This window comes from Myotis daubentonii, chromosome 15, assembly GCF_963259705.1.
Source record: "Myotis daubentonii chromosome 15, mMyoDau2.1, whole genome shotgun sequence".
Taxonomy (NCBI): Eukaryota; Metazoa; Chordata; class Mammalia; order Chiroptera; family Vespertilionidae; genus Myotis; species Myotis daubentonii.
The window spans coordinates 57904934-57922717 of record NC_081854.1 but is presented as its reverse complement, the minus strand read 5'-3'; the positions used below and the strand labels follow the sequence as shown (position 1 = coordinate 57922717).

The following is a 17784-nucleotide window of genomic DNA, read 5'->3' as shown; positions in this document are numbered from 1 at the left end:
GACGGGAGAGCGTGGGGGGGAGGCCAAGAGGAACGGGGTCTCCCAGGACCCCCCACCTGCCTGGGCTGGTCCTTCACTCCAAAGCCCTCCCGGGGCCCCGGTCTCTTCACTCCCCAGACGAGGGGGAGGCTGCTGCCCATTCCTCGGGTACCAGCTCCTCACGCGTCCCCTCGCTGGGCGCGGCCTCGGGACAGCGTCTCTCAACACACAGAGGCTGGGCTCTGCCCGGGGCTGAAATCCTTTCTTTTAAAAAATATATTTTTATTCATTTCAGAGAGGAAGGGAGAGGGAGAGAGAAACATCCATGATGAGAGAGAATCATGGACTGGCTGCCTCCTGCACGCCCCCGCTGGGGATGGAGCCCACAACCCGGGCCTGTGCCCTGACCAGGAATCAAACCCTGACCCCCTGGTTCCTAGGTCGACGCTCACCACTGAGCCACGCAGGCCGGGCCCGGGGCTGAACTCTCGTCTCCAGGAAGCCGATCACTATTAGCAAACGTCCAGCCGCCCTCCCTCCATCCTGGGAGCCGGAGTTTCCTGCTGACGCCACACCTCCCGGGCCAGCCCGCGACTCAGGCGTGTGCCCAGCTCTGCCAGCCTGGGCCCCGGAACCACCGCGCCTGGGCATGGCCAGCCTCCCTCTGTGCAGGACGAGAGCTCCCACGCGTGTGGGGGGGCCTTTGTCTAACCCCCTCCCGCCCCATCCTCTCAGAGCTCCCCTGCCCACTTGTCCCCTCACCCGTGGGCATCAGAAGCCGGTTAGGAAACTCCGCTCTGTGCCGCCCGCAGGCCCGTGTTCCCAATTCCTGCTGCCGGGAAACAGATGCCGGGCCCTCGCCCCGTGAGCCGCTGCCATCGCCCGGCCCTGCCTCGACCTCCCCAGACGCGAGTGCCCGCCTGCACCACACCTCACACGCCTGCTTCCTCTGCTCTGCCGTCCGGTAAGGCGAGCGCTGGGCACGCGATCCTCGTGGGTGGCTGTGACGCTGAATTAGGTGATGACAGCCCCACGGCCACGGCTCAGGGCACCGGGGACCTGACTGCACTGAATGAGGGGCTTTATCTAAAGGCAGGCCCCGCGGAGGACAGTGGCTGCATGTTGGAGCCGCCCTTTCCGTCCCAGGACAGCGACCTCCTGCTGCACCGAACGCAGAACCCTCCCCGTGGCACCTCGGACAGCACCTGCAGGGCCCGGGGCAGCGGGTGGGAGCTCTGTCCTGCTCTCATCAGAGCAACAGTATCCACAAAATGCAGGACATGACCTCACGGGGGTCACCTTCCACGCACCCCAAACTAGCCATATCCCAACGGGGGCGTCCCCCTCCGTCCTGCCCGAGCTTGGCCTCCATTCTTGTCACCGTGCCTCTAAAGCTCCCCCGCTGGAGACAGGAAGTGTCCATGTGCACACGGGCCCAAGACATTGCACACGTTCAGCGCGGCCGTGTGGCTCCGTGGTTGAGCGTTGACCAAGGAACCAGGAGGTCAGGGTTCGATTCCCGGTCAGGGCACATACCTCGGTTGTGGGCTCGATCCCCGGTGTGGGGCGTGCAGGAGGCAGCCGATCAAGGATTCTCTCTCATCATTGATGTTTCTCTCTCGCTCTCTCTCTGAAATCAATAAAAATCTATTTTTTTAAAAAAAGTAAAGAAAGAGCCCAAGCCTTAGCTGTCACTGTCACATACGTATTGTCAGTATTTGATATATAAATGTTCTGAAGGGAAGTTCATTGATCTAAGAAATAAAATGTGCCAAGAGCCCAGGTGAGGCGCTGGAATGAAATCACTACGTGAGGGCACAACACACTCCGTGTCCCCAGCCGCCCCTCCGGCAGGAAACACTCAGGTGACTCAGGGACCCCGTAGCCGCCGCTGTCACCGCAGGGCAGGGCCGGGCGGGCACGGGTGGTGGCCCTGCAGCCACGCGCCTCAGTTGGACACATGGTCTCTCAGTTGTATCTGGCTCCCGTGGGTGCAGAATCGTTAGCAGCACTTGCGCTGGGGGATCTCAAGATAAAGAAAAAGGCCTCTCTGGTCCCACAGAAGTGAACGCGCACCCCCACCTCTCACAGCGCCTGAGGTTTACGATGTAATCAGGGTCGAGCCCAGCCCCGCCCTGCGGAGAGGGACTCTCGTCCTGGAACACCGAGCCCTCCCTGCGTGTCACTCACAGGGTCCCGGGGTGCCCTGGCCACCGCACTGGGAAACACTAGGTCTGATTTACTCATCAGTCACTTTAATCGTTAGTATGTTGTCACATGGGACCTTTTAAATATAAATGCCTCTAAGCTGGGCTTTACTGACATGGAGAGCTGGCCTAGTCTGTAGGGTCCCCCCGGGTGAGAACCGGATCAGAACACTGTATGGTGAGGAGCGCCTTCTCACGCACCCACGCTCATCCGCGCTCCACGCACACTCTGCTCCGGGCACACGCTCCACGTCTGCTCTCTGGATGGCACAGAGCCACGTGGGCACACAGCCCCCACACCCCAGCGGGAGCCTGACCAGGCCAGGCCGCCATTGTAAGAGCTGCTCCTCTGAAAGGAGTTGTGCAAACTCAGCAGGGGCTGGACGCGCTGCCGGGTCAGAGGGCACCGCAGGGGCCTGTGCGTTCCGGGCAATGGCCCCTTGTGCCCGCCCTGCACCCCGGCCTGGCTCCTGGGGAGAGCCAGGGGGCTGTGACGGGCTGTCAGAGAACCGCGCGCCCGTCTGGACAGGGATCCCACGTAGGCCCCACTTCACACGACGCCAGCGCCTTCGGATAGAGGGGGCGTCCGTGCACCTGCAGGCGGGCCCCCCCACACTGGTCCCAGCGGCCCGCGAGCGTGAAGCAGACGGGGAGCGAGCCGGGTGCCGGGGCCTGGGTCCGTGTGCAAGGCCCGCCCGGTCAGAAGAGAAACGTGCCGAAGCTGCCCTTCCCGTTCCACTTGAACTGGTTCTCGGCCACGGCCACGAACAGGCCCTGGGCCATGAGGGTGTCGTCCGCCTGCGTGATCCCCAGCTCGCTCAGCCGCTTCCTCCTCAGCTGCCCCTTCTGCGCAGAGGCGGCCACCAGCTCACTGACCACCTCGCAGTTGCCTTCCAGCTGCCCCGGGGGCCCGGGCCTCGCGCGCCCCCCCCTCCGGGCCGCGCCCTCCGCCGGCTCCTCCAGGGCCTCGCCCGGGGCCTCCCCCCGCGGCTGCGCTTTAGGGGCTTTATTTTCTGGAGAAACAAACAAAGTTAAGTCGACAAAGGAGCCCGACTGACAGGCACCCCCCGCACGCGAGCTTCCGAGCTTTCCCGCCAGGGGAGGCGGCCGCTGTTCGCCCTGCGTCCAGCGAGCCGGGGCCTTGCCCTCAGACACGGTCCCTGAGCCCCGGACAGAGCGGCCAAGGGCCCTCTTCCCTCCTGAGACCTCCTCACGCACGGCCCTCCCGTCCCGTCGCCCTCCGCCCAGCACTGTCAGGAGCTGGGTGGCTCCAGGATGTGGCCCCTGCTCTGACATTTAACTGTGAAATGGCCCAAGGGTCACTCATCTGTGGACTCTGGGGGGTAAATGTGTGTGCGGACCTAACCCCACGGGCCCCACGGGAGAAGGAAGCACGAAGAGAGATTCGCCGGAGGGAAGCCCCTGCTGAGATGGGGGTGTGCGGCCGACCTGTGACTGCTGAGAGTGACCCCCAGCCAACGGCCAGCAGGTAAATGGAGACTTCAGTCCCACCCCCTGAGGAGACGGATTCTGCCAACAGCAGGAGGCAGCTCAGATCCTCCCCAGCCCGGACCTTTCGGGTCACAGCCCTCGGCTGACACCTTCAGCGGCCTTGTGAGACCCTGGGCCACGCCCCTGCATCTGACCTACAGGACCCTAGGCCACGCCCCTACATTCTGACCCACAGAACCCTAGACCACGCCCCTACATTCTGACCTACAGGACCCTAGACCACGCCCCTACATTCTGACCTACAGAACCCTAGGCCACGCCCCTGCATCTGACCTACAGAACCCTAGGCCACGCCCCTACATTCTGACCCACAGAACCCTAGACCACGCCCCTACATTCTGACCTACAGGACCCTAGGCCACGCCCCTACATTCTGACCTACAGGACCCTCGGCCACGCCCCCACACTCTGACCTACAGAACCTTGAGGACACAGAACTCCCTGCAGGCCCCGGGAGGAACAGGCCTCCCCACCAGGCCCAGCGCCACCCTTCTCACGACAGAACCGCAGCATCGGGTCGGGCCTGAACTCCATGCACGTCCCACTGAGTCAGCTCAGCGCTGCTGCAGAGGAAGGGGGGGGGGGGCAGGAGGCCCTGGGGGCACTGGCGGGCGTACCTTCGGCTCCGCCCTGGGCGTTTTCCTGCAGGTCAGAGAAGATTCTAGGCTTCACCAGGACGACGCCATAGCCCTCGTTGTTGTGTATGATGTTGTTCACCAGGGAGACTTTGGGAAGGTCGTAATGCTCATCTAGGAAGTCCTGTGACAACGAGGACCAGCGTGAGACCCAAGTCCCGTCAGCGCCGCCTGCCTAACCCCGCAGTTCCGGGCTGTTCCAAACCTGGAGCAGGAAGTGGGCGCACGGCCCGGGGCAGCGAGCGAGGGACGGGCCCCTGCCCCTCAGGCCCACACTCAGGCCGCCTCAGAGCCCTGCACCGCCCGTGTCTGCAGCCCCGAAGCCGCGTCCTGGCCCGCGTCTCCCACCAGAAACACCGGGCCGCGGGGAGGCCCACCTTGATGAGGATGCCCTCTCGGCAGTGGTGGATCCCGCTGTCGCTCAGGGAGCACGTGCTGCCGGGGTAGATCTCCACACCAGCCCCCTGGACCGCAAGGCAAGGCAACGACAGCCCTTGTGAAAGGCAGGGCCACGAGGGAGGGTCACCACCACCCCTTCTTAGACCCCAACACGATCGAACGCAGTGCAGGAGGAAGCGTTTCCTAGGAAATGCTGTTTCTAATGACGCTGCCACCGCTCCATTTCCAGGAAGCGGTCCCTCATTCATCCCTCTGAGACCACACGCACGCACGCACACATGCACACATGCACGCACACACACACACATGCACACAACACTGGCTAAAGTGTCAGCCATTCACTACTGTTCCACTCTCACTCTGGACAAATCCATCTTCTATCAATCGATGAATCCCATGGGACCATATCAAATAATGCAGAAGATACATCTGACAAAAGGCAACACACATTCATTATAAAAATTCTCAGAAAACAGAAACAGAGAATTCCCTCAACTTGGTAAAGAATGTCCACCAGAAACCAGCGACCCTTCTAGGTCATGGACGGCCCCAGCACAGCCACCCTCCCCCCTACTCAGCGGGCTGCGGGTGCCCGACCGTGTCACGGAGCAGGTCTGCGGCCACCCTTCCTCCTCCCGGCCTGCGCGACACCCACGCCCCGCCGGGGACTGGAGCCTGGCCCCCCAGGACAGGCGGGAGGCACACACCTTAGCCCCACACAGGTCCGAGGTCTTCATGACGAGCTCCGCGGAGGTGCGCACGGTCACGCCGGTGGTCTCGCACTGCAGCACGCAGTTCTCCACGGTGGTCCTGCCCCGGTGGATGACTGAGGGGACAGGGAGCGCTCAGTGCGAACTCTCCAACGCGAGAAGTGGCCCCGTGTGGCACCAGAGGGTCTGAGCATCGCTCGAGAGCTGCACTCACACGTCATTACCGGATTTACACATTCAGACACGTCAGCAATGACTGCTGTTAGCCACTGTCTAACTAACCTAAAAGCTGCTGCTTCAACACGATGACTGGACCTCCGACATGCGAAATCCAGCTAAAAAGCACTTTTTATTAAAAAGAAGAAAGTATCCGACAGTCACTTTCCTGAGCCCATTGGAGGCCAATTAAAGGAGGGAGGGGCCGCGGACCCCAGGACACAAACACTAGCGACTCCTGAAGACGGCTAGTTGGCATCGCAGGCTAAACTGACACGAAAAACACAGATGGCGATCTTGGGGTGTTTTAAAAGAAAGGGGGTCACACAGAAACCCACATGGAACCACCAGCGTTCAAGAGAAGGCTGGGACTGCTCTCTGGAATGGGCTCCCCAGGCCGGCACGCCGTGTACGTGAGTACTAACCAGCCTCCTGGGGCTCCCGGGGGCTCCGGGACTGACCTCCTGGGGTTCCGGGACTGACCTGCGGGGGAACTGGTGGCCTCAGAGCCAGACCCAGCGGACACACGCACTCAGAGACCCACCTAAGATCCCCTCGACGGCATCGTGCTGGACAAACTTCATGCAGGAGATCCTCACGTCGGCGCCCGAGCAGTCCACGAAGGTGTCCCCCCTGCCCCTCTTCTCTATCACGATGTCGTCGGGCAGCCCGTAGCCTGAGGGAGAGAGCGGCCGGTAGCGGGGGTGCGGGGGCGGCGGTGCGGGGTGTGGGTGGTAGCGGGGGTGTGGGGTGCGGGGTGTGGGGGTGCGGGGTGTGGGGGTGCGGGGTGCAGGTGGTAGCGGGGGTGCGGGTGCAGGGGTGCGGGTGGTAGCGGGGGTGCGGGTGGTAGCGGGGGTGCGGGGGTGCGGGGCGCGTCCTAACGCAAGCTGCTCCGTCGGCTCTCGGTCTCCAGTGCCCCCTAACGCTCACGACCAGGCCCCCAGTTGCACTGAAATAAAATTGAACTCTCTCCCCACATAGCTTGTTCACCGTAAGCCAGACTAGACATAACTTTCCATAAATCTCCTGTCTGCCTCCACGTCAGGAACACCACCCGATGCCATCTCCGACCAGCTCAGCGCTTACAAACCCTCGGCTCTCAGGCTGGGCCCACGGGCTCTAAAGCATGTGACACATACGTTTTTTGCCAACTCTACGACGCTGTTCTTCTAATATGAATTAGGTTTCAGAGAGCCTGAGCCGTTTTCAGGATTATCTAACGTTAATATCTCTTAAACAGACTGACTTAAAGTCTGACCAACAGCCCTGGCTGGTGTGGCGCAGTGGTTGGAGTGTCAGCCAGGGCACTGAAGGGCCTCAGGTTCCATTCAAGGGCATGTACCTCGGTTGCAGCTCATCCCCATCCGGATGGGGCGAGTTTGGGTGGCAACCAACCAATGGCTCTCTCACATCAATGTTTCTCTCTCTCTCACTCTCTCCTCTCCCTCCTTCCCTTCCCTTCCACTCTCTCTAGAAAGCAATGGAAAAAATATCCTTGGGTGAGGACTAACAACAATTAAAAACCTGGCAGACTGACTTAGAAGACGTTCAGCTGCCTGAAAGCCAGGCTGCCCTGTTGCCACTGAAAACCTGGGGTCTCAGCAAATCTGAACGTGTTTGCACGTTTCCACAATAGCCTTTATCATCAGAAAAACTTAAACGTTAAAAAAATGCCATCGTGAGAAACGCTGAGATTCTGACATGAACATGTATTCTTAGCAGTTTAAGTATCAACCATCACCCAAGCGGAGGACGTTCTAAGCAAGAACAGCCTGCCACACGCGTGTTGAGCACCTGCACACGGCGGGCACTCGGCATGTCTCGTCACAGGTGTGGCTGCCGACAGGTCAGCGTCAGAGAAGCCTCCCTCGTCCTCCACACTCACACCAGCGACCGACAGCCACCGCCCCGACTTGGAACTGTCCTGGGAATGATGAGCCGCGGTTACACGCCATCTGCGGCGGTTGGGCCACCGCCCGGTAACTTCCTACGGCCCAGGCAGAGCTGGGACCCACCGCGATCTCTATTTCGAAGCCTCCTGCTGCGGGGCCTGCCCGCAGGTGTGCTAGTCACACCTCCCCTGCGTGCGGGCTCAGGGAGGGAGGACACGGCGCACTTCCACAGAGGGCGGGGTGCTGAGCGGTAAACCAGGAATGAGCGGCCTCGCTCCCATCAGGAGCTCTGACAAGATGAAGACAGAGGACCATCGAGGCGCCTGCGAACAGCTGCGAGGCCCCCGGTGATGGATGACTGTCTGCATTGCCGGCTTTATTGCCGACTTGACGCCCTGTGGTAGATAGCTGAACAGGTGCAAGTAAATCTGACACATTATGGAAACACACAGGACCGAGATGAACGGCCGCACAGCAACCTGAAGCCAGGCTTCTCCGAGTGTGCAAAGCAGAGCACCGCGACTCCTCCGAGTGTGCGAGAGCACTGCCCGGCCGGCGTGGCTCAGGGGCTGAGCATCCACCGAGGAACCAGCAGGTCACAGTTTGATTCCTGGTCAGGGCACATGCCTGGGTTGCGTTCCCCAGAGCGGGGCGTGCAGGAGGCAGCCGATCCATGATTCTCATCATTGATGTTTCTATCTCTCTCTCTCCCTCTTCCTTCCTCTCTAAAATTAATAAAAAATATACTTTTAAATAAGCTAAACTTTAAGTAATGCATCAATATATCCACATTTATGAAATAAGATAAGCAACATGTAAAATAATATTTTTAACGTCTTTTAAAAATATATTGCCGGAATATTTTTTATTCTAGAAACAAGATTTCCTCCCCATGAACCTCCTACAGTCTGGAAAGTAGTCTTTTCTTGTTGTTGTTAATCCTCATCCAAGGATACTTTTCCCAATGACCTTTTTAGAGAGTGGAAGGCAGGGAAGAGACAGAGAGAGCGCGCGCGTGAGCGGGAGAGAGGGAGACGTGGATGTGAAGCAGAGACTGGCTGCCTCACACAGGGGCCTTGGATCGAACCTGCAACCGGAGTGTGTGCCCCTGACTGGGAATCCAGCCTGTGACCTTTGGTTCATGGGCTGAGCTCTAACCACTGAGAACCCTGGCCAGTGCCTGTGGCCTTTTCCTCCTCTGTGTGTCCTCCAACACAGGATGCCACAGAGAACACCCCCCGCTGCTCAGGCACCAGGTCGGTCCTTCATGTGTGAAATCGAGGCTGACACCGCACTCCCTGCTGGAGCTCCATCCCACAAGGCCGGCGGGTCCCCATTTCTGAAGCCCGTCTTGCCGGGCACAGCCTGGTCCTGCGACCACCCACTCACCTTCCAGCTCGATGGAGTCAGCGATGGAGATGGCGCCCTGCACCACGTAGCGGCCGGGACAGACGATCACCCTGTCGCCTTCATAGCAGGCGCTGATGGCCGACAGCGGGTCACTGTGGAACTAGAAGGCAGAAGGACATGGTGCGACCCGAGGGTTTCTGGGCCCCACACTTCACTCTAAAGGGGTCCCCGCACACAGAGCAGCCGTGCTGCCACCGTGCACCAGGGCGCGTCTGCCGAGTGCCGACCAAGGCAGGGCCGTCACCGCCGGCTGCGCAGACCAGCTCCGGTCCCTCCGGTCGCTCTGCAGACTCGGGAACCTGACGAGCAAAAGGGAAGCCACCCGAGCAAGGACCCTCCTCACCTGGACCTCCATGTCCTCCGCGCCTGGCCCCTGACAGAGCCGGTCCCTGAGCAGGGCCTGCAGCAGCCCGGTCACCATGGCGGAGGAGACGATGTGCGTGACCTTCTGGCCACTCGGACGGGCACCCTTTGCTTGGACGTTAGAATTCTTCTGGTAACCGAACACGTACCTGCAAGGAACCAGGGAGCTGTGAGCAGCACGGCCTGAGGAAAAGCCAGGAGGTCTGGCCGGCGGGGCTCAGGGGTTGAGCAGCGACCTATGAACCAGGAGGTCACGGTTCGATTCCCAGTCAGGGCACAGGCCCGGATTGCGGGTTCGATCCCCGATATGGGGCGTGCAGGAGGCAGCCGATCCATGATTCTCTCTCATCATGGATGTTTCTGTCTCTCTCTCCCTCTCCCTTCCTCTCCCTGAAACCAATACAAACATATTTTTTTAAAAAGGAAAGAAGCCAAGCAGGGGCAGGCGAGGGGTGAGGCCGCACCTCAGCAAGGGGTTCTCGATGAGCTTCAGCTTCTGCTTGAGCTGCTCCAGCTCCGAGTACAGCTCCAGCGCCTGCACCATGGAGACGTTCTCCTGCTCCGAGTCCGCGTGGCAGGCCGACAGGCTGCTCCGCAGGTTCAGGAAGCTCCTGTAGACACCCTGGCCCTGCGCCAGCAGGCTGCGGTAGTCGGCGACCAGGCCGGAGGGGACGCGGTCCTCCAGGATGTCATAGTGCCTGCGAGTGCAAAAGCAGCTGAGCCCCTCCCCGCGGACACTTCCGGCCACTGAGCTGGCCACGCACTCAGCGGCCCAGGGACGCCCTTCCCGCGTGGGGCTGGGGGCGGGCAAGGCTGAGCCCCTGTCCCCCGGAAGTGGAGCCGCTGCCTGGAATATTTCCTCGTATGTTAGATTCAAAATGTTAATAAATGGGTCGCAGAGGGCAGTCTGGGGGTGGGGTGGGGAGGGAAGCACCCCAAATAGTCCCCTAACAACCTACAGGACGGCCACATTCATAGGATGAAGATGACAAATGATGCAAATCACAGCCCTTCCTCACAGAGCACATGGGACGAAACCGCAGACAGTCCCTCGGGGAGGCCATCAGAGTCGCTCAAAACAGAAGCCTCCAGGTCTGGAGAAAACACTGGGGTGCTCACTGAACTGGAGATTAGCACCCAAGAACCTCGGGCTGGACAGCCTCATCAGCACTTACATTTACTACTAATTTATGTGCCTTCCCGAGTCCACGCAAAGTCCTTCGATGCAAGAGGATAGCTAACGGATGAAGGCACAGCCAGCCGAGGACGGAAACCGACGGGTCTGAGAATGAGGGGCAATGCTGCTGTCGCTGTTAAAAGCGTATTTTCTTGAAGATGCGTCAGGTCTGGGCTTCTCAACCTTGGCTGCACCTGAGAACCGCTGGGGAGCTCGGCCCACCAGACAGTAAAACCGGGTCCAGGAGTGGCAGGTGCTTGTCAAGCTCCTGGGGGGTGTGGGGACAGGAGGTCCTCTCACACTCGGCCGGGCTCTATGGTTCCTCTGGAAGCAGAACCACACCCTCGGCAAGCTTACATCAATCACCAGGAGCCTCAGTGTTCAAACACGTGCACAATAACCTTTTCTGCTGATCAAGTGAACCAACAAGGTGCAGCTTGAGAACCAGGACCCTGTCTGCGGGCTAAGCCACTCATGTAAGCTCGGCCTGGAAATCCACTTTGCAAACAAGACACCGGGCCCGAACCCCTGATGCAGGATGAGGTGTCTGACTGATGCAGATGAAGACTCCCGCTCTGAAGCCAGCCCCTCAGCCTTCCCCGTACCCGCCGGGCGGCTCGCTCCTCGCACAGGGACACTCGTGGTTGGGAAGCGCAGCCCGCTGCGTCTCGGGCCACAGCCTGGCGCCGGCTCCGATGAGAGAGGAGGAGCCTGGCCGTGGTGACCCCCGAGTCAAGCCTGCTGAGCGCTGCCAACCTTCGCCCGGGACCTTCGCACAGCGTCTGCCCGCCGTGGGCACGCCAGCGCCTCCCCCACGGGCGTGTCTCCTCCGTAACTAGAAACACCTCCGGGCCGCCCGTGGTGCGCAGGTGTGTAATCCCTTCCTGTGCTCACACGTGCGTCCACCCTCATCACAGTGCACCCCAACCCCACAGGCACTGCCCTGCGCAGGCCCACGGGAGCCAGGAAACACGAGCTTCTCCAAGGGTTGACGTGGCACTGAGCTCACCATGGCCAGCCGGAGGCACTGAGACCAGCAGCCACAGCCCTCCCCCAGGGCCCAGGCCTCCTCCGGGGCACAGCCCTCCCCCAGGCCCCCCAGTGAGCCCGATCCAGACTCTGCACTCTTTGACTACCTTCGACTAGACCCAGAGGGCGGCCCATCCAAGCAGCCCACACGTGCAGGGCTTGCTGCCGGATCGTGCACAACCAAGTCCTCTCTCAGCCGGGAAAGTCCTCCCCACACACTCCTCTCTCCTGGGAGTGCCGCTCTCATTTTATTTACCGTTCAAGGCCCACCAGTGGGAAATGAGTGGTGTTCGAGCGCCATCTAGTGGACGGCTAAACGCCACACTTAGCAAGTACAGACAGCTATTCGAGCGGAATGACGGGCAATTGGGGGTGTTTTTGTGTGAAAGGGTTTTTCCTACCAAAATATGGTTCTAGAAGAAGAATGTGTGCAGGTATTTTGGACTCGGACTCACTACTATTAACATTTTTGACCACATGTCAAATAGCACTTGAGGACGGAGCCGACAGCGCGTCGCGAGGTGAGTCTCATTGGGGTGTCTTGCTGTGGGAACTGACAGCAAAGCCACATCTTCAGAAGCAAGAAAGTCTGTAATTCAGCTAATTTCACTGTATTTCAAGTAGTCTTTGAATTTAACAAAAAGGGTTGTTTTTAACACATTACCTCAAGTTTTATACAGATTTGCAAAACACGGAGCTGTTAACATAGATGCTCTTGAACTCTCTGCTTTAGACTCAGTCTATAAACACTACCAGTAGGTTTCCCCACACGGACAAGCTTCATCGCAGAATTGCCGACGAGTGACAATTCTGTACACCTGCCGGCCTGTATCTGTCTGGGCCCCGGGAGCACACACACACACAGGTGAAGTTAACCCACGGGCAAGTTAAACTACAGGTGACATTAACCCATGGGTCAAGTTAACCCACAGGTGAAGTTAACCCAAGGTCAAGTTAAACTACAGGTGAAGTTAACCCATGGGTTAAGTTAACCCACAGGTGAAGTTAAACTACAGGTGACGTTAACCCACGGGTGAAGTTAACCCAAGATCAAGTTAACTCACAGGTCAAGTTAACCCACAGGTCAAGTTAAACTACAGGTGAAATTAACCCACGGGTCAAGTTAACCCAAGATCAAGTTAACCCACAGGTCAAGTTAACCCTCAGGTGAAGTTAACCCGCAGGTCAGGTTGAGCCACGGGTCACGTTGAGCCACAGGTGAAGGTAAAGGCCGTCAGTGAACACTCACAGTCTCAGTCGGGGCTCCACACAGCGGACAAAGTAATCGTACTCGTCCTCCTCCTCTTCATCCCAGCTCCTCCAAATGTGCTGGTAGAAAAACCTGCAGCGGAAATAGTGCCGTTCAGTCCAAGCCCTGGCTCCGGGCGGGGGCTGGAGGGCGCAGCCAAGGAAAACCCACAGCTCCAGCCCCCGCAGGAGAAATCGCTGGGCGGCCTGCTCTTGTGGTCGCGGCCACGGCCCTTTCTGAACCGGCCACGGTGCTCCCAGCGCGGGCTCTGCGGGCACTTCCTCTGACCCGAACTAGTCACTGGCTACCTGTGAGGAGAGGAGAGTGGGGCGCAGGGATTCTCTGTACTTCTCTCATCTTTCTCTAAGTCTGAAATTACCTCCAAAGCAGCATTTTAAACATTGCTTCACATTTTTTAAATGTAAGAACGATTCCCCTGCCTTAGACCGTTTTAAACACTGCAGGGACCGCTTGCAGCGTGAGGGCTGAGTCTGGGGCAGCGAGGACAGACCACCGCCTGGGCCCAGGCTTGGGCTCGAGGGCCACTTCCCCCGGCGCTGCCCACCTGACGTGCTCGATGGCCAGCGCGGTCTGGTCCAACGCCCCGGAGCCGTCAAACACCACCCACAGCTCCTGCAGGGGCAGCCGCTGTCCCTTCAGCTCCAGGAGCTCCCGCACGCACTCCGCGGTGAAGGTGCCCACGTGGGACTCGCACAGGCAGGGGTCTGTCAGCCGCACCACGGCCTTCAGGGCTGTGAAGTCCACGTCCGTGACCTCAAAGTTAAAACAAGGGGCTCAGCACACGGAAATCACACGGAGAGGCACGCTCACACTGCCCGTGGCTGATGGTTATTTTAACATCAAACGGGAGCGGAGCGCCTCCTTCCCTCACTCAGAGGATGAACAAGACGGGCCTGGCTCTGACCACATGGAGCTTACATGGTAATGGAGGAAACAAACCGGCAAGATGGTGGCAAGTACGTGGCAGAGAATAACTAGCAGGGGTGGAAGTCACTTGGGAGCCGCAATGGAAAGGGTGAAGAGCGGGGAGGTGCCAAGGGCCTATGGCAGAGACCAGCTTGGCAGCTGCTGGTGCAGAAAGGCCGTTTCCTGCTGGCAGCCGAGGGAGGAAACGGCCGCGGTGGGGGAGCAGCAGGAGATGAGGTGAGAGAGGGGCAAGGAGACGGGAGGGAAGCGCGTGGGAAGGGCCTGCGTCTGAGGGGCTCTCCAGCGGGAGGAGCCGGAAGGCCAGACCGGGCCTTTGGTAATGGCATCGGAGGTTTTAAGCCGAAGAGCACAGTCCTCTTTTAAAGCAATGACTGATGGGGGCGTGACTGATGGGGGCGTGGGGCCAGGGTGGGTATCACAGACTAATTGACAGGCCTGAGCTGCAGCCCAGGAGGTTAGCATAACCCAGAGTGAAACGCTCCCCTCCGCCCCCGCCCCCTGCAGCCTGGGCCGTCCCTGTCCACAGGAGCCGCACGATGTCCTGTATTTACACTCCCCGGTGTCACCTCTGAGTTTAACAGCGTTCTGTGGTCCAGTTAACACACACTGAGCTAATGTCACAGCTGTCATTAGAGTGCAAATTCCGTGGAAAAGGCCCAGTCGGTTGGAAAGCGAGATTGTTTTTCCTCTCTGCAACGGGACCCCTTTTCACGGGATGAGCCGCCTCTCCACAGGTTTGCCAGGCAGAACACCAGGCTGGTTTCTAAAGCGCCTATTTGGCTCGAGCTACTTCATGGGCTGCCACTGAAGTAAAAAATAATTACCTGAAACCCCGCTGGCTTCACAATGAGGCCGCGTCCTATCTGAGGGTCTCAAATCCCCCTCCACTTGCTGGGTGCCTCCTCCAGGTTCCCCTGCCTGAGGACCCTGGGGGGTCGGCCACCCCGACTCCCGGGCAGCTCCCCATCAGGCGTCTCTAAATGTGCGAACTTCCCACTCTCATGATTAATGTGAAAGACACGCTAGCTTCAATCAGCTCATAAACTTTAACTACAAGCCAGGCTTTGGCCACAACAGCTGGAAGGGAAGCGCCTTTAGCGAGACAAAGGGGAGTCTTCACACGGGCGTGAAATTTACCTCCACCAGCACCTCGAACACGTTGGTGCGCCAGACCGCCCGCCACCCAGACGGTTCCAGCACCTTCTCCAGGAACTCGGCCGTGAACTCTCTCACCTCGGAGGCCTTGCAGTCGGCTGCACAGAGAGGAAACAAGGCGGGCACTGAGGCTGCGCCCGGCAGGGGGTGGGCAAGGCCACGCACGCAGGCAAGCCTGCGCCACACCCGGGGGGTCCAGGGCCCACTGGGCCCGAGACAGACAGCGCCCGGGACGGAGAGGCTGAGCGCGGGCGGCTCACCGAGGATGTAGTCCTGGTAGGCGCTGAACCGCTCGTAGAACAGGAGGTGGCCGGTCTGGAACATTTCCGGGAAGTGGGTCTTCCCCTGCGGCACGAAGCGGGGCAGCCGGGACCCCGGGCTGGCCTCCCGGCTGCAGTCGCTGCTCCCGTCTCCGTCTTGGGACGAACCTGAAGGAGCCACCCCATCAGCGGCCCAGCGGCCCGGCCTCGGGGCTCACAGGCCGCCTCCCCGTCTCGCCCTGGCTCAGCTCCCGCAGCCCAGACATGCTGTTCTCCCCGTCGCTGCAGAAGGAGCCGGCTCACTAGAGGGAAACGCCTCAAACCCACGTTCTCCTTCAGACGGCCAGACCCTGAGCCCCCCAACCCCCCCCACCCCATCCCCACTCCCGCCCCCCCGCCCCCGCCAGGCCTGTTTCAGAGCTTCCCCAGGAGGCGCCTGCCACTGAATTAAGTGGAGGTCACCGAGGTCTCCTTTAATAAAAGGCTAATATGCAAATCGACCGAATGGCAGAATGGCTGGTCGCTATGATGCGCACTGACCGCTGGGGGCAGACGCTCAGTGCAGGAGCCGCCCCCTGGTGATCAGTTCCCGAGCGCTGCTCAGCCAGAAGCCAGGCTCATGCTGGTGAGCGCAGCAGCAATGGTGGGAGCCTCTCCTGCCTCCTCGGTAGCGCTAAGGATGTCTGACTGCCAGCTTAGGCCCGCTCCCCTAAGCCGGCAGTCGGACATCCCCCTGAGGGCTCAGGCCCCGCTGAGGGACCACCCCCCCCCAAGTGCACGAATTTCGTGCACCGGGCCTCTAATATTTATATATTTATTTCAGAGAGGCTGGCCCAACGCAGACAGACCTTCCAGGAAAGCAGTCATGTGCCCGGGGTATGGCCGCACACTGGGGCCTGCCCGTCACCCGGGAGGTAACTCTCCCCAGAACCCCGTTTCCGTCCACAGCAGAGCTGTTTCACAGATGAAGAGTTCTCGGTGGACGGGGTGGCAGCCGTGCAGCTGTGAGAGCACGTGCCCCCGAGACCCGAACACCCAGGTGGAGGTGGCAGGTGTCACTATGCTTTCACACCCACCACTCGGACCCGCCCCTCGGAGGGAGGGACCCTGCAGCCGCCCAGATGAGGAAGCGAAGGGGGGGGGGATGTGAGCCCGTGGGCAGGCGGGTGGGCAGTGGCGGCATTAGGCCCACCTTCCCTCCCCTGGCGGGGCTCTCTCCATCACAGTCCACTGAAGGCCAGCGCGAGCGGAGCCAGCTTCCGGTGGGACCTCCCTGGGGGGCGGGGGAGGGCCGGGCAGGGCCTGGGTGCTGGGTGCCACCTGCCTGCGGTGCTGTGAGCCGTGGCCGAGGGGGAGGGAGGGCTGAGCAGAGACCTGGGTGCTGGGTGCCACCTGCCCGCGGTGCTGTGAGCCGTGGCCGAGGGGGAGGGAGGGCTGAGCAGAGACCTGGGTGCTGGGTGCGGGGTGCCACCTGCCCGCGGAGCTGTGAGCCGTGGCCGAGGGGGAGGGAGGGCTGAGCAGAGACCTGGGTGCTGGGTGCCACCTGCCCGCGGAGCTGTGAGCCGTGGCCGAGGGGGAGGGAGGGCTGAGCAGAGACCTGGGTGCTGGGTGCCACCTGCCCGCGGAGCTGTGAGCCGTGGCCGAGGGGGAGGGAGGGCTGAGCAGAGACCTGGGTGCTGGGTGCCACCTGCCCGCGGAGCTGTGAGCCGTGGCCGAGGGGGAGGGAGGGCCGAGCAGAGACCTGGGTGCGGGGTGCCCCCTGCCCGCGGAGCTGTGAGCCGTGGCCGGGGCCCGCTCCGCGTCGGGCAGGGCAGCGGCCACGGGCTGCCGGACACGCGGGGGGGCTGACACGCTAGACGCGCGCGGGGCCCGGGGCCTCACAGCCTCGCAGGGCGGCCCCTCGCCCGGCCCGCCGTCCGGAGGCGCCTCGGGGGCCGCGGGCGCGGCTGCCGCGGGGGCGGGTCCCGGGCGGCGGGGGCACTCACCTTCCTCCAGGGGCGCCGGCGTCTCCTCGGCCGCCCCGCCCGCGCTCCTCGGCCCCGGCTCCGGCGGCTCCGGCCCCAGCCCCACACCCGCCAGCAGCTCGTCAGCCATTTCAAATGCCCGCGGCACCGCCCAGCCCGGCGACGTGAGGACGCAGCGCTCCTGATTGGACAGCGGGCCGCGGCGCTCGGGCCAATCACAGGGAAGCCTGCGCGCCCGCCCGCCACCGGCCCGCAGAGGCCCGCCCCTCCGGGCGCCCCCTACTGGCCGGGCGGACCGCTGTTCCGGGCCGAGCTCTGGGTGCTTACTGGGCGAACTTGAGGAAGTTGCAATGTCATCATTTGGGATGATTTCCAAATGCTCAGAGCCGGGCATGGCAATGGGCAAAGCAGAAGGGGCGCCGGTGGGCAGTAAACACCGAGGCTGGCCTTGGTGCCGCGCCTGGTGGCTTCCCCTGCTCACCTTCCGCTGGCAGCGCCCTGGTCCCTTCACCACCATCACCCTCCGCCTGTGCCTTCACCGCCTACACACTCACACGTTTGGAAATCAAGTCAAATTAAATTTACTAACGTGTGTTTTGCCCACATTTACTCATCAAAGCCAAGTATAATCCCCAAGGGTAGCGAGCGTGCTCTCCCTGCATCCTCATTCAAGATTCAA

General features: G+C 61.0%; 1 protein-coding gene across 1 annotated transcript; it reads right to left on the bottom strand.

The window, feature by feature from the left end:
• Window positions 1–2247: 2247 nt before the first annotated feature.
• Window positions 2248–17325, bottom strand: SHCBP1 (SHC binding and spindle associated 1). Its single transcript, XM_059668144.1, has 13 exons — window positions 17127–17325; window positions 15142–15309; window positions 14864–14979; window positions 13344–13552; window positions 12779–12871; window positions 9788–10021; window positions 9304–9472; window positions 8940–9060; window positions 6203–6334; window positions 5440–5558; window positions 4711–4797; window positions 4316–4457; window positions 2248–3199 (listed from the first exon to the last, which is right to left on the bottom strand). Exons 1-13 carry the CDS (start codon window positions 17233–17235, stop codon window positions 2886–2888), a joined length of 2013 nt encoding a protein of 670 aa, XP_059524127.1. The 5' UTR covers window positions 17236–17325; the 3' UTR covers window positions 2248–2885.
• Window positions 17326–17784: the final 459 nt, after the last annotated feature.